Raw genomic sequence first — 25020 nt, forward strand, 5'->3', positions numbered from 1 at the left:
CAAAAGACAAATATGCACTATAACATTTTTTACAGATAATGAGACAAAAACATTTGGCATTTTATGTATTTATTTATCTTTTGATACAGCCAAAGGGGAGGGGTGGGGCTAAATAATGTTTTTAAACATATACACATTCACACATATCAAACAGGAATTTATAAAAAAAGTTATATGAAAAGACAAGGCATCCCGCATGTAATACAATAGAACATAACACAACAAAACGCCAGATAAATGCGACTGTGAAGGCATCATCACACGTTTAATATCACATAGTGATGACAAAGGCAGGGCCACAAAGGTGGAGTAATTGGTGCAAACAGAAGACATAATACCAGAGGAAATGCCGCCACCACCTACACAGATAGCATGCAACGCTGAATAACTATTGCCATGTACTATATGTTAGTCGTTCTGGTGTCATAACTGCACCGGGCTCAACGCAAGCACAAGTAACAACCGATTTCTTATTGTGGAATGAATTTCTGTAGCTGCAAACCAGGCTCGATTCAAAAGGAACGACGGGATACGACAGTGGAGAAGGCACATCTCCAGGTTCAAAATGAAACCAACTAATTGTAAGCATTAAATCAATGAAATACAGTACAGTAAGATAAGAATAAAATAGTATATAACCGACATGAACAAGTACAAAAGATGAATAATGGAAAGAATAGTGGTATTTACTGTAACAATAGAATAGATCAAGACCAAAAAAAACTGCGCTCAAAAACAACAAAAGGCAAGAAAAAACATACATGAAAGTCAAAACATTGAAATACATGTAACTGTTTTATTAACCTTAATCCTGTGAACAGCTTCCAAACATTTGGTCACTATGTTTTAGCATATGTTACCTAAAACTCTAAGCTAATGCGCCTCTACTGATCTATTATCCAGGTTATTTTAGTACTGGTACACATATAACCTTAATACTTAATTAAAAATGGTCCATAAATTATATTATTTAAAGCAAGAGATGCATATCAAAAACTACTATAATGTTTCTAGATGGTGTCTACTAATACAAAATTGATCATGTGCGGGGTCTTTAGAGTCAAAGTGACACTTAAAGGCTATTTTATTTCACTATGGAACTGTGCAACAGTCACATGATAGGTCCTGCTTTCAGCCATGCAGCTGACATTTATAACCACGTGTTTTGTTTTTAATTATGAGATCCCTGGAATGGAATCTGTGCTCGTTTGTTTGTTCAGAATTTGTGCATCCAAAAAGCATGCATCTAAAAATACACTGTTAAATCAGCTCGAAACTATTTTTGAGAAGAAAAAATGGCTGATTTTTTTGTTCTAATCTTGCCCTTATACAGTCTGTATGATAACAAGGAAGAAAGAGAGAGAGAGAACAACAAGACATAATTCAACGCATGCCTGTAAATGATCAAATTCACATCACAAAAAGAGCAACATTTACTGTTTTTATCTTTTTTTTTTGCAGTCAATGTTTAGCCCTCGATGACTTTAAAATGCTGTCAGAGTAGACTGGCTGATATAATTTCCAGGCAGGAAAGCATAATTAACCATGCTCGCAGGCACAACAACTGCCAAAGTGTTTAAGTTATCTCTACCAACAGCCAACCAGAGTGGTGAAATCTGCAGAGTGGTCAAATGGGAGGCCTCTGGTACTCCTCACCCTATGGTAACAATCTGTCTCCGTAACATCGCTGTAGTTACAATGCTCACAGGGAAAGAGACCAGCCAGTGAAAGTCTTAAAATGGAAATATCTCAGTAAATGGTGCTACTAATAATACTGAGGCAAGAGACAAAGAAAGGCAACTTTATATTCATCAGACTGCTCTTTTGCCAAAAACTATTCTTGTGCAAGTTTTGCTGGAATTTTTTTTTAGCGTAAACATAGAATTGGCACAAAAAAAATACGTTGTAGTACACAAAGAGGGCTGGATGAGATTGGAGAATAAAAGATGAGGGGACTTTATTTCAATGCAGTACATTACTTCTGCACTGAAGAGAACAAAGACGAGGGAATACTACACTGCATCTGCATGCAAACATACCCTTTCCACGCATTCACACTCACACCTGCGCACATATACTGAATAAAGCCCTGTTGCAAAGGCAAAACGGCAGCTGAATGAATCCTGTGCTTTTTGGATTTTGGTTCATAGTTAATCTGAGTCGCGCCAACTGAGCCAATCACTGCGCCGCCTTCTGGGCATGCTGGGTGTGGCACTTCATACACAGGATCCTACCATCCAGTGGATAGCAGCCATTTTCATCCGCTTCTATGGAGAGAGGGCGAGCACAATCCTACAGGACAAAATACAGTTATTTAATTGATTTATTAGCATTTTGTTTCTTTTTAGGGGTTATTGAATACAATACGTGATGTATATTGTGATAACATTTTGTGTTACCTCACAACGGTAACACTTGAGGTGGAAGTTCTTGTCAAGAGCCACCACCCTGACTGTCTCCTCGCTGCCCGGGGCTGGAATAATGGGTTCATTACAGCTCACACACAGAGGGGAGAAACGCCTGAAATAGAAGGTGGAAAGCTTCACATTTACACTCATAGTCAAGGAACACAAAAAGCAATATATTCTAATGAAACCAAATAAAATTAGTTGCTTCTGGGCCTGCCAACTAGTCGTAGTGAGAATTCATGGTTATTATTTTATGCTGTGTAAGTTTTTTCTCAGCAGGAAAGGGAAAAACAAGTTTCAGTTGGTCCAAATCAGGTGAACTGAAATGAAAATAAGCAGCGAAAAATATTTTTTAGTAAACTGAAACTAAATAAAAAGTATATTATTTAAGAAAAACTAAACAGAAAGGATATTGCCTTGGCAAAATAAACTAATACAAATAAAAATGAACATAAATTCATTTCAGTTTTAGATTTTTTAGCTATAATATATCACTTCCAAAAAAAGAAGACAGCATGAATTCCCGTCAACTGTTGTTACATTGAACAACAGAGAATTGAACGAACTTGACCTTCCAGGAGATGGCGCTATGACGTAAATGCTTCACATCGGACACTAAAGTAGCGCAAAGATTAAACATTAAACATTATTACAACCAAGTTTTCCAACCATATAATTTGTATGTATATGTCGCTAGAACTAAAATTAAATCTATAAAAACTAAAATTTTCTGAAAAACTGAAACTAAACTAAAACAAGCACACTCTGAAATGGAACTAAAACTAAACTTAAAAGGAAAAAAAAAAATAAATAAAACTAAAATTAAATTAAAAGTAATTGAAAATTCAAAACTATCATAACACTGATTGATACTCATAGTTAGGGGAACATCAAAGCAATATATTCTAATGAAACTAAATCAAATGTGTTGCTTATGGGCCTGTCGACTAGCGGTAGTGAGGATTAATGGTTCATATTTTATCCTCCAGCATTCTGTGTAAACTTTTTAATCAGCACGAGATTCAGTTTGTAAGTCAGCAAATTTCAGTTAATCCAAATTAAGTGAGGAAGACGTGTTGCTGTCTCCTTCCTCTATCACCACCACTCTTATCAGTAATCCTGATATTCGACCGTACAAAAACAGCCTCCCTCTTTCATTCCTTCAACCACCGTCTTGAAAAGGTTGGCATAGGGATATTTGCGCATATTCAAAAACCTGTTGAGCCTTGCATAATGTTTAAAAGTAGCTGTGTTTCTCCTTTCGACCAGAAATGTGGGCTTTTCTTTTGGACATGCATATCTGCAACCTATTGGATAGTTAGTTTTTGTACAACACACAGAGCTGGCTGTAAACAGGCAAGATGCTGTGAGGCCGTGTGTCGCAAAGTGCCGTAAAAGAACCCCAATTGAGACAAATATTTAAAATGTGCTGTATACATGTCCAAAGAATGCTCCTAAAACCTCAATAATATTGGCATATCTTAATTAGAAAATGCTCCATTTGGAATAATTCAGAATATCCAAACACAATATGCGGTTTACATGACCCGTTTCAAATTCAGAATACCGTCAATTTCGGAATAATAGTGGAATATTAGTGTGCACGTAAACGTAGTCAGTGAGGAATCAGCAGCCAGTAGCTACCTGTGGTAATCCTGGACACAGTAGGGGTTGTTGTTGTCATCAGTGATGAAGGGCGCCCCCTCAAGTGAGCAGGAACAGGTGCTGCAGCGGAAACAGTGGGAGTGGAAACACTGGCCCACCGCCTTCAGCACGCGGTCTGTGATCCTCTCCCCACATCGGGAACACACTGCCAGGGAATTCTGAGGAGGAGCAGAAAGACGGTATATTCAGCACATTCTACATACTTTAGGTACACACTGTACACTATTCTATTGGTTTGCACTGTGTACATTACAAACATAGGAGTTCAAATCTAAAAACACATGAAATGAAACACATTACATTGCCAAAATGTGAGTTGTAGTTACAATGAAAGTAAAAATAAAAGACGAAGACATTTCAGTGAACAACTCTTCTTTATGTGCTTTTGGTCTTTAAGCAGTGACCATCGGCTCTGTGCGTCTCCTCACCACATAGCAGTCCTCACACTGAGGCGCGTCATCCCTGTCATAGAACTGCATGCCCTGCAGGGGGCGATGACAGCTCATGCAACAGAAGCAGTTGGAGTGGAAGAGTTTATTCATGGCCCTCACTGCTGGCTGGGTGCGGGACAGAGCCTCGCCACACTTCCCACAGACCTCTAAAATGGGAAGAAACAAACAAGATCGTTCACAAATACATCCATCTTCCTACTCGTCTCCGCTTGGGTTTATTACAGTGTCATCCCCTAATAAATGAATATCATATTGTATCGGACAAAATCATTTCCACAGATGATAAACTTGCGTAATTTTATGGATTTGTTCAGTTGTACAGACTCTTTTTATAGTGTCTAGGATTTGGTGTTATCTAGTGGTGAGGTTGCAGACTGCAACCAACAGAGTACCCCTCTGCTCACTCCTCCCTTTCCAAGATTGCGGTAACGTGAGCCGCCGAGTGCAAAACCGTGGCAACGCCATTCACCTCGCTTAGAGGCCAACCTTACCATAATAACACTACTTTAGGAGCAACGGAAGTCAGATGGTGGCTGGCTGTTCCACGGTTTTGCACTCTGCAGCTCACGTTACTGCAGTTTCACAAGTGTGTCGGAGAAATACGATGGCCTTCAGGTAATATAAAAATGCGAAATGCCCTCTCTAGTGCCAGGGTTTGGTTTGTCCGTTCTGGGCTACTGTAGAAACATGGCGGAGCAACATGGTCGACTCCGTGAAGAGGACCCGCTCCCTATGTAGATATGAAGGGCTCATTCTAAGCTAACGAAAACACAACGATTCTTAGTTTCAGGTGATTATACACTAATGAAAACATAGTTATGAATATTATATTCCATTCCTGCTAATAGATCCCTCAAAATGTTACACACTGTTCCTTTAATGTTGATATACTCTATATTCACAGCAGTGAACAGAGAACCACTGCAGAGATAAATGAAAGCCTACTACACATACATTGCTGAACATAAGAATGAACTGTGAAAATATTTCATTAATTAAAAAAGAAAAAAAAATGAGTAATGCATTTAGGGCAGCAACTAACGATTATTTTAATTGTTGATTAATCTGTCAATTATTTTCTCTATTAATCGATTAGTTGTTTGGTCTATTAAATGTCGATCAGTGTTTCCAAAAAGCCCAAGACGATGTCCTCAAATGTATTGTTTTGTCCACAACTCAAAGATATTCAGTTTACTGTCATAGAGGAGTAAAGAAACCAGAAAATATTCACATTTAAGAAGCTGGAATCAGAGAATTTTGACTTTTTTTTTTTTGAAAAATTACTCAAACCGATTTATTGGTTATCAAAATAGTTGGCGTTTAATTTAATAGCTGACAACTAATCAATTAATCGATGCAGTTCTTGAATACATTTCGATGTGAGTTTCACCATGAATATTACAGCCTCCCCTCTGTTTACTTGTGTGCGTACCTGTAGGAGGGGAGGTGATGACAGGAGCGTGTGTGTCCATGTCTTTAATGAAGTCCTTGGTCATTCTCTCCAGCTCCTCCACTTCCCTCATATTCAGAGGAACGCCTCCACCTGGGATAGCAACTGGGCCAGGGGGAGAGGACTGCTTGCACACACACACACACACAAAACCATTAGTACATACATATACATTATTTACATAGTTTCATACAACACACCTTATAGAGCATGTTGTTATTTACGATTGAGCAGTTTACCTTTGAAAACACGGTTAGTGCAGGTCTTGAAATGCATAATTCTGATCTGATGACTATAAACTAAATTATTTGTACTTCCTGTTCCTTTCTACTGCACACAGAGTGTCTCTTAAGTCAAATAAAACTGGAACATACCGTTGATGCAGGAGGAGTTTTCATTGGCTGGTTAAAAGAGGAAGGGGGAGATGCCATCATCTTGGGTTGAGGAGGAGGCACAGCAGCAGGGGGGTTTTGGTTTGCATTCACCTGACTGGCAAACGGAGAACTCTTTATGTGATTAGCGGCCGGGGCAGTCGCCACATTGTTTGGTGGAGCAGGAGGTCCGGGTGGAGCTGCGGGAGGTGGAGGGAAGGAGCTGGTGGCAAAGGGAGGGGAAGGTTTTGGTGCAACGCCCATTGGGGTGGTGTTCTGGTTCAGATTCTGGGTCAGTTTTTGTGCCAGAGATGTTGATGATGTCGTCGGTCTCCCTCCGAAACCAGACTTGGGTGCCACAGCCGGGGCCTTAGCAAATTGCTGAGTAGCAGAGTTTGGTGCAGAGTTGTGATTGGCTTGTCGGTTTGTTCTGGCTCTGAGTTCTTCTGCCCAGGGTGCTGGAGGCGGGCGGTCTCCCATCTCAGGGGGTGGGAGGAAGGAGAGAGCTGGTTTAGGAGCGGTCGGGGGAGGAGCTGGAGGCTTGGGTGCTGGTGCTGAAGAAAATTGGCCCGGCAACTGCAGACAAAAAACAACAACAACAATCAAATTATCTCTTTACAGATTCTTTCAAATCAAAACAAATCACACATTCTATTCTATACAAGCATTCAGTTTCTTCTGCAACATAAAACTTCCATTTACTCTTAACTGATACTCAAGAAAGCGGATTTAATATCCAGTGTATAACACTGCACGCTGAAATGCTGCAAACAGACGCTTTTATTACATTGAATGAGGTACTTTGATTAAAGTAAACATTGGAAGCGCTCCACAGTTTGAGCTTATCAGGAGTGCTTCATCTTCCTGACATTTATTTTTGCGGTTCTGAGCCAACATTATTCTGCCATGATCCAGTACCTCCCAGTTGGATAAAAACACTCTCCATTTATGGCCCTCTCACTGGGTCTCTGGCAGCACACTCTGGCTTCATCACACTCTCATGCTCTCCACTCAATTCAGTGTGCATCACTCTCTCTCTCTCTCTCTCTCTCTGCAAGTGTCTCCTCTCTCCGTGTGAATCACCAGCTACCTCACTTTTTGTTTTCTCTTTCAGTCTGGTGTGCTGTATGTTCAGTTCATTTATCATTGAGCTTTCAACCTGAACAGATAGAGAGAGACTAATGAAACCAACCTGGCATCTCTTCAAACTATTTCCACTGACCTACCCGCCTTTCTTTTTGTCTGATCTTCTCTCTGTCTGACTCAAAGCCTGCCGACATTTCCCCCTTCATCTATCCTTCAGCTCATCTTTCTAACAGTGCCCCAATGTCATATTTTTGTTATAGTGTATTCTCCATCCCTCCATGCTTTGTACCTTGGGGTTGAAAGGTCTCCTGGTCTCCATCTCAGACAGCAAGTCAGTTAGAGTGTCGAGCTGTTGATCGAAGCTCGTCTGCTTCGCCACCAGTCTCTGACAGAAGACGACAGAAGGAGACAGTCACAAAAAGTACATTTATTTACACAAATACAGTGATCACAATGACACAAAGGAGGATGAGGCCAGGACGAGCCAAGAGTAAAAAGGTGGCTGACGATGAGAAATTGTTAGAAACTGCAGGTTATCCTCGTTTGATTGAGACTGTTTGGTTCTTTTATCTATTCCGAAATGCAGAATTGTGCTTGAGCAGTTACTTGGAAAAGTTACTGGATGAAGAAGAATGAATTACAAACAAACAAACAAACTTAACGAAGTGATTAATGATGATGATGAATAAATGAATAATGTTTGAATTTGATTTCCCTGGTTGGATGAAAGAGAACACCAACTGTTCAATTATTAAATTTTCGATTCATTTACTTGTTTGCAGAGGAATGTCTAGCATAAACTCTTTACTGATCTAAACACAAAGTAAACTCCTATTTTCATCCTGTCCTAGCCATTTTTTAAATGTTTGTACTTTGTATCAGTGGCTAACAATGTCTAATTCCATACATTGATGGCTTTATAGCCGGACCAACTAGCTGCAATTGATGTAGTCCTACAATAAACATCTCTGCTATAAACCTTTCGTGGCATGTTTAAAAACTATTTCAGTTGCATGAATGGGCAATAATCCTGTTAGACGCATGAAACTGGGCAATTTACCCCAGACTAATGGTAATATAATTTGTGGGAAAATCTCAAAAGACAGTATTTCCTGCCAACACTCTACGAACTCACTATGGTCCCACAACAATGTCCTCCAGTGTCTTCACTGATGATCAAATTATACTGAAATGCAGTTACATGCAGCCAAAAGAGGTAACATGCAGACAGGCAAAGCAACTTTAGCCTAATTTGGTGAAGATGCCTTCATGACTCACCTGTGGCGTTCCGGCAGCACTGGGAAAACTGGTACCGGTGGCAGGGAGCGGTGGAGGGGGTGGGGGAGGAGGGGGAGACGGGCAGGAGGGCGGACAGGCACTCTCCTCAGGGGGAGCTGGGAGGGGCAGGTCATCTGCCACTGGAGGTGGAGCGGGGAAGGCGGGAGGGGGGGCCTCAAAGGCAGGGGGTGTGGTTTGGCAATCGGGGGGAGGGGCTGGCAAATCATCATCCAGTGGAGGAGGAGGAGGAGGGGGTGGGAAGTCTGGCAGAAATGAGGAGGGTTGATTGGTTAAAAGCTGCGACAGAACGGTTTCTTGTATTAATAATCCAGTCCAATTTTACCAGTCATTTATCAGATATACTGAGTGATTTAACATCATACGTTTATAGCAAAAACAAACAAACAGGATAATAAACTAACTAAACTTTACAAGTCAAGCCAAGTCCTGCCAGTATCTTGATCTATGTTTTATTGAATTAAAAGGTGCCCTGTGGAGTTTTCTTATAAACAAAGAAAATGTTTGTTTGATGTTTTCTTACCAAAACACATTGCGTATATCCTTGAGGTCTAACAAACATGTTGAATGCATTTCCTCCCTTACAAAATATTTGGAAATTTGGAACGCCATCAATTTTTCGACCTGAATAGTGTGAAGCCAGCAGCTGAAATACTGTGCATGTATGTCCTCATGCATGTGCGCAATACAAACAAAACGGGGGTCTACTTGAACATGACTCCATAGGTCTTCAAGTGGTCAGAAACTCCACAGGGTTCCTTTAATTTGGCGGGATTGTCTGACTTTGTCCATGATTTAGATCAGCTCAGACATCTTCAAATTCATACTAGTGGTATAACTATTATATACAGTATATAACTAATTCCCTCAAAAGCAAACTGGTATGGGACTCTTAACTACCTCGACACTTGACTAAAATGTCCCAAAGACAGGAATTACAGTACAGTGATGTAATGTCTCAAAGACAACTCATTAAAACAACAGTAAAACACACCTGATGTGTTCTATTATATGCTCAACTGTGAAGCTCTGCATGTTGTAACGTAAAAAGCAGCAGGGAGTGGGACAGGGAAGGGCTGCTGACTGAGTGAATGTAACTTAAGATTGACACAAAATATGTTCACAAAATAGCATAAACAATGCACATACCATCACAGAGCGACGGGGGCGGCGGAGGCAGATCTCCCACTCGACCAATCACGGCTGTGCCTACTGGTGTCGGTGATGGACCGGAGGGAGGCGTCAGACTTTTGGGCCGTGGCGGTGCCACAGAGGCAAACTTCTTTGGCTGGTTGTAGAACGACGGCGTGGTGACTTTGAAGTTCAGAGAGGATGTCACCATGACCGGCTTGCTGCTACTGGAGTCCTCCATTTTGGGTATTTATCTGAGGATGAACACAAGAAACATTATGGACCAACGATTGTACATCGCACAGGAAAATATGAATTCTGATACAAATGGTTGTTTTATAACAAAGGTATGAGACAGGTTACAGTGAAGTTCAAACAACTCCAGACTCAGGATTCACACACCCCACATGATGAAACCAACATTAATCAGCTGACTAAAGTCAAAGGGCTTACATTCCTTGGCAGCGTAAGCAGGTCGAGTCTTTTGCTGGAGAATTAGTGGTGATGACACATCAACAAAACATTTGGCCTAACAACTCCAAACTACACACTAATTGCAACCAGATTTGGACTATGTAGTGCCTTTACACTGAAAAAGTGACAAAATTAACCACACAGAGACGTCAGAATGCAAAGTAAATGTTTCTTGTTTGAGAGTGATGTTGATGGATAGATATCCTTAAATGCACTGCAAAATGGAAACGGAGGAAAAACGGTGAGGGCTGCAGGAACAACTCAAAACATAAGAGTAATAAATCTATGGGAGAACATTTTTCTTTAGCTCTGTTTGGTTTCCAACTTTTAAATTGGCAGTTGCTTCCTAAAATTGCAGTTTGATTGATTCAATCTGTGCATATTGTTTCACATTTCCTGTTTGTACACAACACAAACTTCTTTTATATCAACTGCCAAAACAGTATGCAGATTGGTACCTATTGTATACTTTATAACAGGGACGCAGCTGTCTCGACCCCTAAAGTCCTAGAAAAACTAATGAAAATTGAGGTTTATTGTGGCTTGCAGTGTCTCTTAAAATGTAGTTTGGGCTTTCATTTTTTCTGGATTTAGTGAAATAGCAGTAAAAAAGAAAACAACAACCACTAGGCATTCTGCAAATATAGTATTACTCCCTAAACAGCTTAAGCAAATGGTCCACAGTGGAATGAGAGAAAAGTGTGTGAACATTTCCTCAGGCCATGTATTCAGAGAACAGACATAGTGGCACTCCCAGATGCTAGAGACAATTTACAATATATAACACACGGCTGTTTACCGTGACACGACAAGTTTTGTAAGAGGGAGATCAGTTTGAAGCGGGAATGATAGCAACTATCATAACATTTGCATGTGAGGTGCGTCAAGAGGAGGGCGAGCTCAAATATTTACCTCACACACGCTGGTGGTTAAACAAATGTTGATGATACTTCAGTGTCTCTACCGAGATTCTTCGCAAAGTCTGAACACATTTCCCTGATGACCACACCGGCCCCCGAAAATGAACTTTAGTCAATAGCGCGCTTGTTCTTACTGACCCCCTCCGCCAACACACACACAATCATACACTCACACACACATCTGTAAACAAACTGGCTGTCTTAACTCACACTATGTTGCTGTTTAACAAACTATTATAGCCCGAAGATCCCAAATAGTTGCATGATACTCCTAATAATAATAATAATAATAATAATAATGATATTAATAAATATCTTTGTTGTGTGGCATTTGTCCTCTACATCCTAATGAGGGTTACATAGCATTGATGCCTTCATAAATGTCACGGTTACTAAAAAGAAGAGTGTGGGACTATTTTCTACGTCATCTATAATTCAAAAGTACTTAAAATAAATGTCCATTCATTGTTTTGGCTGCTCTACTAAAGCTACAGCAAACCTTCCTAACAAAAAGGCTGCAACCAGTCAGACTGGAAAACAGTGATTACGGTTTTATTTATATGTCTACAGATTTCTTGAGTTAGCTTTAATATTTAATAATGTTGTCAAGGTTTTCTCTCAATACTACAGAAATATGATCCCCAGCATATCAAATATTGCAAATACTGAAATAACTGAAGGGTAACAGTTTACTTCTTTCTTTGTTATGACATTAGGGCTTTGAAATGGACTATTTCTAGTTAAACTTGGCGTATCTTTGCCTTTTAAAGTTACACTCACGTATCCCCTGTGCACACGAGGCTGGCTAGATCTCTCCAAAAGCCACAGAAATATTTTTGTTTGCACTGTGGGTAACATGTCGATTAGTTGTTTACACCATAATTGGGTTTGCATTTGGAGAAAACCTTTCCAGGAAGAGATCAAGCCTGACATAGCCTTGGAAATTACTATGTAGACTGGGCCTAGCTGTCGGTAAAAGCCAAACTAACTAACCAAGAAAAAGCTGCAGTGTTTCATCCTCATTCCACTTTGTTGAGACACGGGCAACGCTTCAAGTTCTGACAAGACAAAAAACCCTTAGAGCTCATGAAAGTATCTCTGGTGCTCATGTAATAACCAGCTTCTTTCATGAGGAAGCACAGAGACACTTTCTCTTCTGCTTTTTGGGTCAGCTTCCTTTAAATTAATATTTATACATGTCCTTTGGGCATGTGGCCGTGTCAACTGATTCATTGTGTCATCAGATAAGACATCCCATTATGAATCACTGAAGTATTAAACCTCTTGGCTACAAACTACTTTAACTACACAGGGACATAATTCATCATTTGTTGGGATTTACTAATTTGTTGTGTACGCATTTTTTATCAGAGAGCTCTCTATGTACGTACAGTACAGTATGTATGTTTCATCATGTAAATAAGACGCTATATTTGTCATATGTTTTGGACAAACAAAAGTTAAAAACAACAGCTTTCCACTCTTACTACATAAGATAAATAATTCCTGACGATACATCGGACTACAACAGCATTATTGATTGATCATAAGGGTCAGAACAGCTATGCCACAACAAGACGGAACTAGTTTTAACCATTTGTTTCATCAAAGACGTTACAACAATCAGTTGAAAAAAAACTATCTCAAGGCATTTAAGTGGAGATACAAATCCATCAAAATACAGTAGCTCCACTTCACTATCCCACTTGAATAATTCAGAAAATTGCTGCATGAATCGATAAGCTGAGATGGTGATGCTCTAATGGAGATGCAGAAGTGTTCTGGTTGCCAAGTTTCTGCAGGCACTTTGTAGGGACATTTTGCAGAGCAGTTTACAACAGTGGAAAAATATAATAAACTAAAAGGAAAGAGAGAAAGGAGGACAGGTGTTTTAGAGTATTTTAGAAAATAGCCGGCTACTCATGAACCTAGTATCAAGGCCTACTTCAAGTTGAATGGAGTGGACACTTAATTCAAAGACAGATTGACTGGTTCGGTGAAGATAAAGCTCTTTGCTTTAAATAAGGGTTGTGAGTCTGAAGTGCTCTAAACAGAGCACTTGGATTTATAATGGCTTTTTAAAAGGAGTGCTTGACAAGGGGGGGTATAGACTGTGATTTAGTCTTTTCATTAACAGTACTTAAGCTACCTTGTTTCTAAGAGACAATATGCAATAGTCCCCTAAATTATTCAACAGTGATGATAACTTGTGGTCAGGTTCCATCTGGTCCTTGATACGGTCCTGAGGGGTTTAATACGGTGAGATCAGCTCCACGCTGAGCTCCAGACGACCTACTGCAAATCTATCTTGAAACCTGATCCTTGAGATGAGAGACCCTCGGCCGAGGAACATATTTGGAACTACAGCTCAATGACATCACCTTTTTTTTTTTTTTGTTTCTCTCCAACCAGCCTCTCTTTCTATACATCTTTGCTGAAGGATCGAGTGCTTGTGTTAAGCTCTAGCTCACAATCTGATGTACAGACTTGTGTTCTGTGGCCGACCACAACCACTTTTATCTCCTTTATTCTTGTGCTTTCCTCAACTTCTCATTCATCTCTCTCTCACTCACTACTTGAACTGAATGACATCACTTGAGGCTGCATTTAATCATTTCTACTTACTTTACAGCTGTGATGGAGGATGGCATTATGTAGCCTTTAGATAGGGCCCCCGCATAAATCACAAACTGTGCTCTGTAGCTTTTGAACTTTGTATAAACTCCACATGGCTGGATGGCTTTTACAGGCAAGAAAATTGGTTCTCAACCCTGGTTTGGGTACTACAGCCCAGTTGGTTTTCATTCCATCTTATCAGGGACTGGTTTACACAAGGAGGCACGGAGGGTAAATGTAATCACCTTGAAGGATATAAAAACTAGCACGGCTGTGGCACTCATCAACTTGGTTAGAGAATCACTGCCCTAAGCATTTTAAGTCCCATATGGACTACTTAACAGAACAAACAAACAAAAGTAAAACTGAGCTCTTTTTGTGGCACACTTTCTATCATCTTCGTGTTTTGTCTCTGTGTGGAAAAGTTTCACATGAACACCTTGTTTCCTCTGAAGGCACAGACTACATGACGCAGTAGCTGTTAAGGGGGAGTTAGTTTACCACACTTTTCAAAGGAAAACTCAGCAGCGGTTCATTACTTTGTGGTTGTAGGGGAACTAAATTTGGTTTATGTACTGTGCAACTGGGTTGTAAAAGGTCATATATGGAAGTGTTGTAGCATGGTGCCTCACTGAACTTAAATCTTCTTTGTCCTAATCTTCTTAAAAATACCTAAATTATGTAGGTACAGTATTTATTCACATAGTGATATTTTCTTGAAGTACCACTGTGCCCACATAAATTTAGTAAAAACATGTTTTGGTTGGTAGTTTTCCTACTAAAAGAGATCCTTCTTAAAAAAGTCCTTTTAAAAAAAACAACACTGGTAGAGGTAAAGCTCCCAAATTATGGAGCCTTCAAATGAATCTGGTGAGCTTGTGTTTACAACATGGGAAGTCGTGTACACGATATGCTTGGTGTTCAAGTGGTTAAGTCGTGAGAACACCGCTGCTAAGCAATGGCAATATTAACTGTTACTGTCGGCGTCTAGAAACCAAAGAGGCTAACAATTTAGCAAGCTAGCAAGCGGGTAACATAATGCAGGAAATGCAAAGGCATAATGACAGAGGAAAAAGATGAGGCCGTTGGGAATATCAACATTTTCCTCAGACATATAAAGTCATATAAAGGTTGTGAATACCACAAGAGGGGGGCGTTCATATGGACTCTTCTCGTGAACACGGACAACGCGACCCCATTTGAAGGCACCATTAATAATAAGCTCATTACTGCCTGGCAGAACAAATAATAATGAAGAAAATAAAGAAATCTAATAAAAACAGCTAATTACAGTTAAAAGCTAATTCCACATTTATAAAGGCAGTTACCCTAACAGAAAGAAAACCTGAATTCCTGACAGTAACTAACTCCGCCACGTCTGGTCAGTCATTGTATCAGTGACTGGTGTGTTGTTGATGAAACTCTCCATTGTTCTGATGTTAATAGCACACCCAGTTTCTGGGAAAGCGTGTCTAGGCCGGGGGTCACTAATGCGGGCACAAACAACCCTTTTGAGTCCAATCTTACAGGTCACTGGACATGCATTGAGCGCCAGTGTTGTGCTCCCTCTCAGACTACAGTTGGATGGCTGATTGAGCAGGCAACATTTCCAAACTGGTAATAACATCAGCCAATGGGCTCCGTGTCAAGCTCTAACCCAAACAACCTTATCTGCTTGCATTGACATTATAGTAGAATGAAGAAGAGTCACAGGACAGTGAGAGACAAAATTAAAGAGCTAGACATGCAGTGATTAGGGGCAAAGGGATGCCCTAAAATAGCATGTGTGTCTTGACTCATGGAGGCTACAATTAAGGAGGATTCCTCATCACCCCAGTCATCAAGGGTTGCATACAGACATTCATAGATCATCTTCATTCACAGATTTTCATTTGCCTCACCAATTTACTGAGGCGTCAGTGACCATCATCCCAGTCTTTTCAACCAGAAGCACCACACTAACCTCAGGCTAACCCAGCCAGAGCCTTCTCGCTTTAAGTTATTCTTAAACACAGTTTACTGTGGCCTTGGGTTGAGGCTCCCCTCCTAGCTAGCTGATGAAAATGCAAATCAAAGAAACAAGGCACAGCTGTGTGACTAACACTGATAATAACAGGATTTTTAAATTCTCTAAATTGTAGAAAAGCTATGCTAAAATGGACATTATTCTCATGTTTTCTCCCAACAACCTTTAACATTATTAGTAGGGGTGTAAGGAAATATTATTTTTTGGGGGCAAAAAACCATGCCGTTTTTTGCATGCAGTATAAATGTGTTATTTTTGCCTGTTCTAAAATGGTGTATTTCTGGTGTGTTCTTTATACTATGACAGTTTTCCTAAAATTAAATTTTAATACATTTTAGGTGTGGCAGATCTCTTCGAATCCTCTCATACATGACATAATGAGACCCAACTAGGTTATGAAAATAGGCCATGTAATGGCGAGGAGCCATACTTGTTGGCCTCCTCAACATGGGCACAACTGAATAGTAAAGATGTGCCCCCTGAACAGATTTCTATTTACTTGGCACTATCAATAAGTTTAACCTAGTTAAACATACTGTACCTTGGTGCTCCACCCACCTTGGCGCCCCATTGATTAGCTAGAGTTAAATGCAGTTTTCAAGCAAATATACCAAAGGTTTGGTGATTTCAGCATCTCAGTTGTGAGAATTTGCTGGTTTTCATTATCTTGTGATAATAAACTGAATATCTTTAGGTCTTGGGAGTGTCGTCGGACAAGACAAGCAATTGCATGATGTCACCTGGGGTTGTAGAAAATTGTGGCTGAATTTGACACTAAATAACATTTTAAAATGGATGTTTTTTTGATGATGTTTATTCTGATGGCCTCCTCAACATGGTCTCAACTGAACAGTAAAGACGTGCCACCTGATAACAGATTTCTATTTACTTGGGCACTATCAATACATTAGACATGCTTGTACCTTGGTGTTCCACCCACCTTGGCACCCCATTCATTAGCTAGAGAGTTAGCCAACTGCTAGCCAATGCTTTGACAGCTGACAGCTATGGGTGAGTGGTCACAAGAAGAACAGCAAATGAAGACAGACAGCTAGGTTAACTAATAATAATTAATAGTTCACTATCTCGCAATATACACAATGGAAACATGTCACATAGCTAGCTATAAACTAGACTTTAAAAGGAGTGCTTGACAAGGATGGGTATAGACTGTGATTTAGTCTTTTCATTAACAGTACTTCAGCTACCTTGTTTCTAAGAGAAGAACAGCAAATGAAGACAGACAGCTAGGTTAATTAATAATAATAATAATAATAATTAAGAGTTCACAATCTCGCAATATATACACAATGGAAACATGTCACATAAGCTAGCTATAAACTAGCTAGCTATTGGCACTATCAATAAATGAAACATGCTGTACCTTGGTGTTCCACCTACATTGGCACCCCATTGATTAGCTAGAGAGTTAGCCAACTGCTAGACAATGCTTTGACAGCTGACAGCTATGGGTGAGTGGTCACAAGAAGAACAGCAAATGAAGACGGACAGCTAGGTTAATTAATAATAATTAATAGTTCACTATCTCGCAATATAGACACAATGGAAACATGTCTAGCTATAAACTAGCTAGCTATGTGGCTGAGAGAGCAAATCAGAGTTTCACATGAATGCTAGTTATTATTAACAGTTAGCCGTTAGAGAATGTTAACGTTATGGAACGTACAAGACGTTCGAAACCGTTGGCTTATTTAAGTCCAGTTAACGGTTACCATGGTAGCGTTTGAAATTCAAATTAACTGACGGTTTGAATGTTAACTGACACTCACCTGCTCGACCGTTAACCTCTCTGGCTTCACTATATCAGTCACACTAACGTTAGTTAGCTGTAGCTACACGCCTACTGTACCACTCCTTTAGCCTTTGGGTCAGTTTCGGTGGCTAAAACACCGCCCCATTTTTGTTTTTCTTACCTCATATGGCAAAATCAGACGGCTTCTTTCAACTGTGCTAGTGTGTTTCTAGTCTGTGAAGTAAATAAAAGCTACCAGCTAGCTATCTTAGACAACTTTTTAGCTGGACTTCCTGTTGGAGCTTCCGCATAGCCCTGTCCTTATCGTCTGTGTCCATCAGCTGGTGAGTAGAAACCTACAGTATTCACTCTATGGCCTCTCAGCGAGGGAAACACCACCCACAGAGAGGTATCTTTCACTACACAGTCTGCAGTAGCTTCTATATGGCAGATCCACACTATCACATCACAAACCATTCCCTGAGGTGTAGCCCTCAATCTGTGCTATCATGATACTTGCATTGACAGAAAGACTTTACCTTATTAGGTAGCCTGTGGCAGTCTGATCTCTCCTATCATCCTGATTTAAATACAAATTACTTACCCTGTTAACACAGCTGCAATGTGTATCTCCTTTTTCCTTCCCCCTTCTTTCCTTTTGTTCTTCTATTTCTCTCTTTGGTTCCAGGCTGAGTGAGTAAGGGTTGACTGTTAATGGTAACTTCTTTTTCTCTCTCTCTTCTTCCCCTTTCTTTTCCAGCTATTAGACCCTCCCCCTGTGCTTTTCAGTCTGGAAAAGGAATGACACCATCCTTCCAAACAAGTTCTCTCTCGTTTTACTTTGGCTCAGGAGTTGTGTATTACTATGTAAACAGCACCTCTTTCTCCCTCTCTTTCTCTCTCTCTTTCTTTCTGTGTGTGTTCATAAACTGTCCAGTCAGACCCCTCCTCCTCCTGCTGCTCTTATTTCTCTCTGGATTCTTGCAGCATTCTTCATTGAATGACATCAACCCTGTTGCCTCTCCTTGTAAGGTCAGACCGAGGGAACGAGGGAGCGAGAGGGGGGGAGAGATAATGGGGCTAGAGGCTTGATTAGATACAGACACTAAAAAGCGGTCAGGGTTTTAGACACAAGGAGGTACAATGATGGCTGAAGAAACTATATACTGGGTTGTTGAATAGGTAGGCTTTTTTAAACTTTATTTACTGTCAGGAAAAAAATAAGACTGTGCCTTTCTTTCACTTGTCTCAACAGGCAAAGCTGAGGATCAGATTGTAAAAGGCGTCTATTACCAAATGCGCTGCCACACTGTTATTTGCTTTGCACTATAAGGCAGTAAATATGCAAAGTAGGGCTGTCAAAGTTAACGTGATAATAACGCGTGAACACAAATTTGTTTTAACGCCACTAGTTTCTTTAACGCAATCAATTTTTCAGAGGTTGTAGCGGGGTCAGTTTTAAAGCTAGTGAAGATACTGATATCATATGAAACTAGAAAACCTAAGGAATCCATTGGTACCAAACATGTCATACTAGCTTGTGAAAGAGGTTAAATAACGCTCCAAACTTATGCTAAATTTTGGCGAGGAGAAACTATCATGGCCATTTTCAAAGGGATCCCTTGACCTCTGAACTCAAGATATGTGAATGTAAATGGGTTCTATGGGTACCCACGAGTCTCCCCTTTACAGACATGCCCACTCTATAATAATCACATGCAGTTTGGGGCAAATCATAGTCAAGTCAGCACACTGACACACTGACAGCTGTTGTTGCCTTTTGGGCTTGAGTTTGCCGTGTTATGATTTGAGCATATTTTTATGCTAAATGCAGTACCTGTGAGGGTTTCTGGACAATATTTGTCATTGTTTTGTGTTGTTAACTGATTTCCAATAATAAATATATACATACATTTGCATAAAACAAGCATATTTGTCCAACCCCATGTTGATAAGTGTATTAAATACCTGACAAATTTCCCTTTAAGGTACATTTTGAACAGATAGAAAATGTGTGATTACTTTCCGATTAATTGTGATTAACTATGGACTCATACGAATTATGATTACGAATCATGCGATTAATCGCAATTCAATATTTTAATCGATTGACAGCCCTAGTGCAAAGACTTAGATTGGTTCTCTGTACACAGTTAGTACACTCGTCAATACATTTTATGGCTCTTTCACAAATCATATTTGTTCATCCTGAAAATAAGGATGTGATCGCCCTAAACCTGGTGTTAAATGACACCTCCCATCCTGCACATTAGCCACTCCTATGACTTCATATCCTTTTATGCCTCACCCACACACACACACACACCCACACATATGCACATCAAACACCTTGGTGACTCATGCAGCCCAAACCGCATCACACTTTCAGGTGTAGTCATTGCTTGTACAATGCAAGAAATCTCTCATAACATGTCTATTGTTGAGTCCTTTTGACATGCATTAATTATCATAAATTTACATTTATTATCACATTTTTAACTGCAACATTTTGAAAATGTTATTTGATGATTTTAATTATAACACAGGTACAGTAAAAATCCTACAGAGTGAGACCGTTTCACCTCTTCCTAATCCAAATCAACTCAAGAATTCAAGATTTTACTAGAATTCTCACTTTTACCTATTCTGAGCTGAAATGATCAAATAACCAACGATTTTAATAACTTATCAATGAATAAAGTCAGTTTTCAAGCAAATATACCAAAGATTTGGTAGTTTCAGCATCTCAGTTGTGAGAATTTGCTGCTTTTCATGATTTGATGTGATAATAAACTGAATATCTTTAGGTTTTAGAGTGTCGGTCAGACAAAACAAGCAATTTCATGACACTCATTTTACATTTTTCTGACATTTTATAGACTAAACATTATTTATTAATAAAGAAAATAGGGCTGGGAAACATGACGATATGTATCATCAAAACAATGTAAAAATGTCTATCGTATATATTTTTCTGTATCGTTTTTATTGCGATATCGGCTATATTTATTTATTTTTTCTTTATAATTTCACTTAAACTGTTCATTTTGCTCTCAAGTTGTTAAAATGAGAAAATCCTCAGTGCTTTTCCTTTGTCAAATATTTAATTCACACAGGAGTATACAAAAATAGGCTTTACCATAGACAATTTTTTATTGAATTAGTGTCTTTATTATGGGCTGAATTTGACACTAATTAACATTAAATTAAAAGAAAAAGATGATTTAAAAAAAAGATGTTATTCCAGTGAACATCAAGTGTGCACTTTGTACTCTGACTCATCTCACACTTTGGTTAGATTGCCACCAACTTTCAGATCCCCTTATGACATTCAGGTTGAGTCAGAGCAGAGTTGCACTTCATTCAGGTTGTGAAATTGTAGGCAGAGTTGTCCTCCTCCACGCAAACCTCTGCAGTTGTGTAACCTGTCGCTGCCTGATTCATGACTGTGAACTACAGGGAGTGTTCTTCAGGGGTCTTTGATAGCCCATTGTCCCGCAAGGAATGTTTCCAGTCTCTCCCCACTTCCACTGGGACAAAAAAACGTGTTGAATTTCCACTCAGAGATTTCCACAGCAACTCTCTGGTGCTCCCCATCCTGGCTTGCCGGCTCTCAGGCAGGTGATATGCGAGAAGAGGTCAACGTTTGTTTGCCGTTCCAAATACCAGCCAGTTCACAAGCTGGCTTTCTGTCTGAGCAGTGACGGGAGTAAGGAAGCTGAAATGACACATGTGTAACACTCTTCTGCCTGTTTTCAGCCAGCTGCAGACATCGGGTGGTGACTGAAGTTTGGAAAGTTTGGATCAGGCAGGGAGAGGGCAGCTCCGGGGGTCCCGTGAGACTGGAGGTGAGACAAAAAAGAAAAACAGGAGGCCGTCAGAATCAGAGCCAGACAGCCTGGAATGCAGCCAAGGAATGAACAGTTCCTCACCCCCTCCCTCACTAAAGTAACATATTTCTCTCTCTCTCTCTCTCTTTCTCTCTCTCTCTGTCTCTCTCTCTCACTCTCTCTCTCTCTCTCTCTCTCTCTCTCTCTCTCTCTCTCTCTCTCTCTCTCTCTCTCTGTTTCATGCTGCATGTTTTTTTCACCACTTTTCTCCCCCAGTCCCTCCATTCCTCAGTCTGCCCCTCATACGCTGCAGTTTATTTCCCTTCCCATCTTTCTTTCCGCTCCTCCCTCTCCACCTCCCACTGCTCATATGAGTCACTACCTGCCTCATAATACCTCACAGTTAATATCCTGATCTTGGATCATGTCCGACTCTCTCTCTCTCTCTCTCTCTCTCTCTCTCTCTCTCTCTCTGGACACACTCATTTTCTCAACAAAGAAAAGTGGGAAGCCATTTGTACGCAAGGTAATGTTTTTAATTGCCCAAGTAAAAGCATTTTAAAGGCATAGATAACATGAGCATGGCAGAGTAGACTGTATAAAACAAATTGTTTGTGTTCTATCTGAGTAGTTAGAAATAATAACTTTGTATTGCTTTCCACTTTTCCTCTGTTGATATAATATGTTGCACCCACAAATCTTTTAACAATAAACAAAAAAATAAACACACTGCTCCAGGCCCTTCCCATCCCAAACCTCCCATACACAAGAGTAACAAGAAAAGACACCACAAAGAACTACAAACTGAGATTTTTCCAAGTTAAACAAAGATGGTAACATCTTAAAGATACAGTGAGTGTGTAGGATTTTGGCGGCATCTAGTGGTGTGGTTGCAGGTGGCAACCAACTGAGTTGGTTGCCAACCCACGTTACCGCAGTTTCACAAGCATGGCGTAGAACTACGATAGCCTTCGGGTAATGTAAAAATGTGAAAGGCTCTCTCTAGAGCCAGGGTTTGGTTTGTCCGTTCTGGGCTACTGTAGAAACATGGAGAAGCAGCATGGCGGACTCCGTGAAGAGGACCCGCTCCCTATGTAGATATGAAGGACTCATTCTGAACTAACGAAAACACAATAATTCTTAGCTTCAGGTGATTGTACACTAAAGAAAACATAGTGATGAATATTATATTCCTTTTCTGCTAATAGATCCCCTGAAGTGTTACACACTGTTAAACAAAGACAAAAAAACAATTCCAACACCGATACAGGGTTATATAAGGTCTTATATCCCTTTCTAAGACTGTTTGTGATCTTTTCAAGGGAAACCCAGCTGTTCCTTTCAGAAAATAATTTAGTTGTACAGAGAGGGGAGTCAGACTTTATCTCATTACTATATACTTCCTGGTAACGCATACAGCTATTTTAAAAAAACTTTCTTGGATATTCTTTTAGATATAACCAAAATTCCCTCATCAACAAAGTTCTGCATTCATTCCTATGATTTTTGTGTGTTTTTCCATAAAGTGTGAACTTCAATACAAAGAGATGTCCTCAATTCCACATCTAAAACACATCTCTGATCATTTATGTTTAGGATGTGAGATAAAGTTTATGAAGGAAGTTATAATGTAGCATGCACAAATCCTCTCCCACGTAGTATAAACATGATAAAATGTAGAAGGTGCCATGTAGATAGCGGTGCCCAGAAAGCAAAAACCATTAAGCCATCAAGAAGAAATTCCTGGCATACTTAAGACAGGATGAGCACCTGCATACTTGAGACAGAACATGGTCTCTTCACTCACTCAGCACCCTGAGGAAAAAACTCTCTGCTGCCAAACTGGCTCCCATTCAAAGCCAGTGTGAGACTGCAGTGCCCCAGTCCCCCCAGCAGGTGTCAGGCTGATACACATTACTGTGGCAGTGTACGGCCAGACTTTAAAATGCCTCGAGGGAAGAAGATTCCCTCAGAATCTCTTGACAGCAATCAGCTAGAGATGTAATAAAGGACAGCAGGCTGTGTAGATAGTGACATGACTCTTAAAGAGACGGATAGGCTTGTTGAGGAGAATGGACACATGAGAAGCTGGACACAGCAGCATCACTGGGGATAAACAGCATCAGCAGCAGCGACGGTGGTGGTGATGGTGGTGGTCTAGACGAGGAGGGCTGTAGCGAGAGAGAATGTGGGGTGATGGCAGGAGAGCAGGAAGGAGAATTGTAAATAATAGAGGAGAGTTGGGAACTCCTCGTACGTAAGCTTTTGCCTTGTGTAAGAGCTGGAGTGCACAAACACACACACACACACACACACACACACACACACACACACACACACACACACACACACGCACACACACACACACACACACACAGAGCGCAGAGACTCCAGACCACCCACACACAAACACACAGATATATAACTGTGTGTGCTGAAGAGCTAGAAACAGTGAACTGCCAGCCCAAAGCATCAACTAATAATATACATAAACTCCATCTCCCACCGGCTAAAACAAAGGTAATCACATAAGCACGGTCATTAGAGAACACCTTATTAGAGGCTGCCTCTTTTTATAACAACATTTATGTCTCTCCCTCCTTCCGACCCGCCTCCTACGCCCCTTACCTCCTCAAAAACAAACCAGAGAGAATTCCCCTCGTCTTTCTCTCCATCCCTTCATCTTTTCCTCTCCTTTTCTCCCCCCCTAATCCCTTCAGTTCTCCGTCCCCACACATATTATCTCTCCTTCTTCATACGTGAAACCCAATGCAGGCTGCCCGTCAGATACACACCCTCCCTTCCTCCTCGACACACACATACACACATTCTCGACTAACTAACTCGGTGGCTCCTTGAGGGCAGATGTGTTAACATGTGGTTCCAATTAACACATATAGTAACACATATAGTAACACACACCAACAGCAGTTAGGTTCAGCAGAGCTAGGAATGCACCGATCCGATTTTTTCAGTCCCGATACCTGAGCTTTGTGTATCAGCCGATACCGAGTACCGATCTGATACCAGTGTTTAATTAATAGGCTGTATGCCTCACTGTGTGGAAGTGACTGATCATTCCTTTAAGGCAACATCAGGCTTGACTTAAACATTGTATTACTAACTTTGTAAAACAAAATGTGACCAATAAATACATAGATATAAATTTATCTTGTTCTTTATTATTAAAACAATAAATCTACACCACCAACTTGGTAAAAAATCTTCACAACTAACAGGAATTACAGTTGAAATGTAAACCTTTTTAATGCAGCAACAAATTGGTCAAAACTGAAACAGGAATTAGAATGACAGTATATAATGTATATAGTATATAAACATAAACTTGAATTAAATAAATATCCGATCCAGCTATTTGAATCAGTAGCGGCCCGATATCCGAGCCAGTATTGGTATCGGTGAATCCCTAAGCACAGCACAGAATAAAGATATAGAGAGGCAAACTGCATCTTTTAGATCAGCAGTGTTTCCCAAACTTTTTTCTGGGGATCCACTTTTTAAAAATGACAAACCATCACGAC

General features: G+C 40.2%; 2 protein-coding genes across 7 annotated transcripts in view; one reads left to right on the forward strand and one right to left on the reverse strand.

The window, feature by feature from the left end:
• Positions 1-76: 76 nt before the first annotated feature.
• Positions 77-18710, reverse strand: zyx (zyxin). 6 transcript variants are annotated; one of them, XM_037784306.1, is made up of 10 exons: positions 18253-18710; positions 9878-10113; positions 8711-8973; positions 7722-7817; positions 6350-6922; positions 5958-6099; positions 4502-4671; positions 4053-4231; positions 2400-2520; positions 77-2292 (listed from the first exon to the last, which is right to left on the reverse strand). In XM_037784306.1, the coding sequence occupies exons 2-10, from the start codon at positions 10098-10100 to the stop codon at positions 2179-2181; spliced, it is 1881 nt and encodes a 626-aa protein (XP_037640234.1). In that variant the 5' UTR covers positions 10101-10113; positions 18253-18710; the 3' UTR covers positions 77-2178. The 6 variants fall into 6 exon arrangements, with proteins under 6 accessions (XP_037640234.1, XP_037640237.1, XP_037640235.1 ...); XM_037784309.1 differs by lacking the exon at positions 18253-18710 and adding an exon at positions 18188-18236; XM_037784307.1 differs by lacking the exon at positions 18253-18710 and adding an exon at positions 17830-17964.
• The window catches only part of fam131bb (family with sequence similarity 131 member Bb), a 39567-nt gene continuing 32406 nt past the window's right edge, over positions 17860-25020 (forward strand). Inside the window, exons 1-2 of the mRNA XM_037784320.1 lie at positions 17860-17992; positions 21408-21496. The gene's annotated coding sequence lies outside the window, so the exon portion shown is untranslated. The remainder of the gene's footprint in view (positions 17993-21407; positions 21497-25020) is intronic.

This window comes from Sebastes umbrosus, chromosome 11 (assembly GCF_015220745.1).
Source record: "Sebastes umbrosus isolate fSebUmb1 chromosome 11, fSebUmb1.pri, whole genome shotgun sequence".
Classification (NCBI taxonomy): Eukaryota; Metazoa; Chordata; class Actinopteri; order Perciformes; family Sebastidae; genus Sebastes; species Sebastes umbrosus.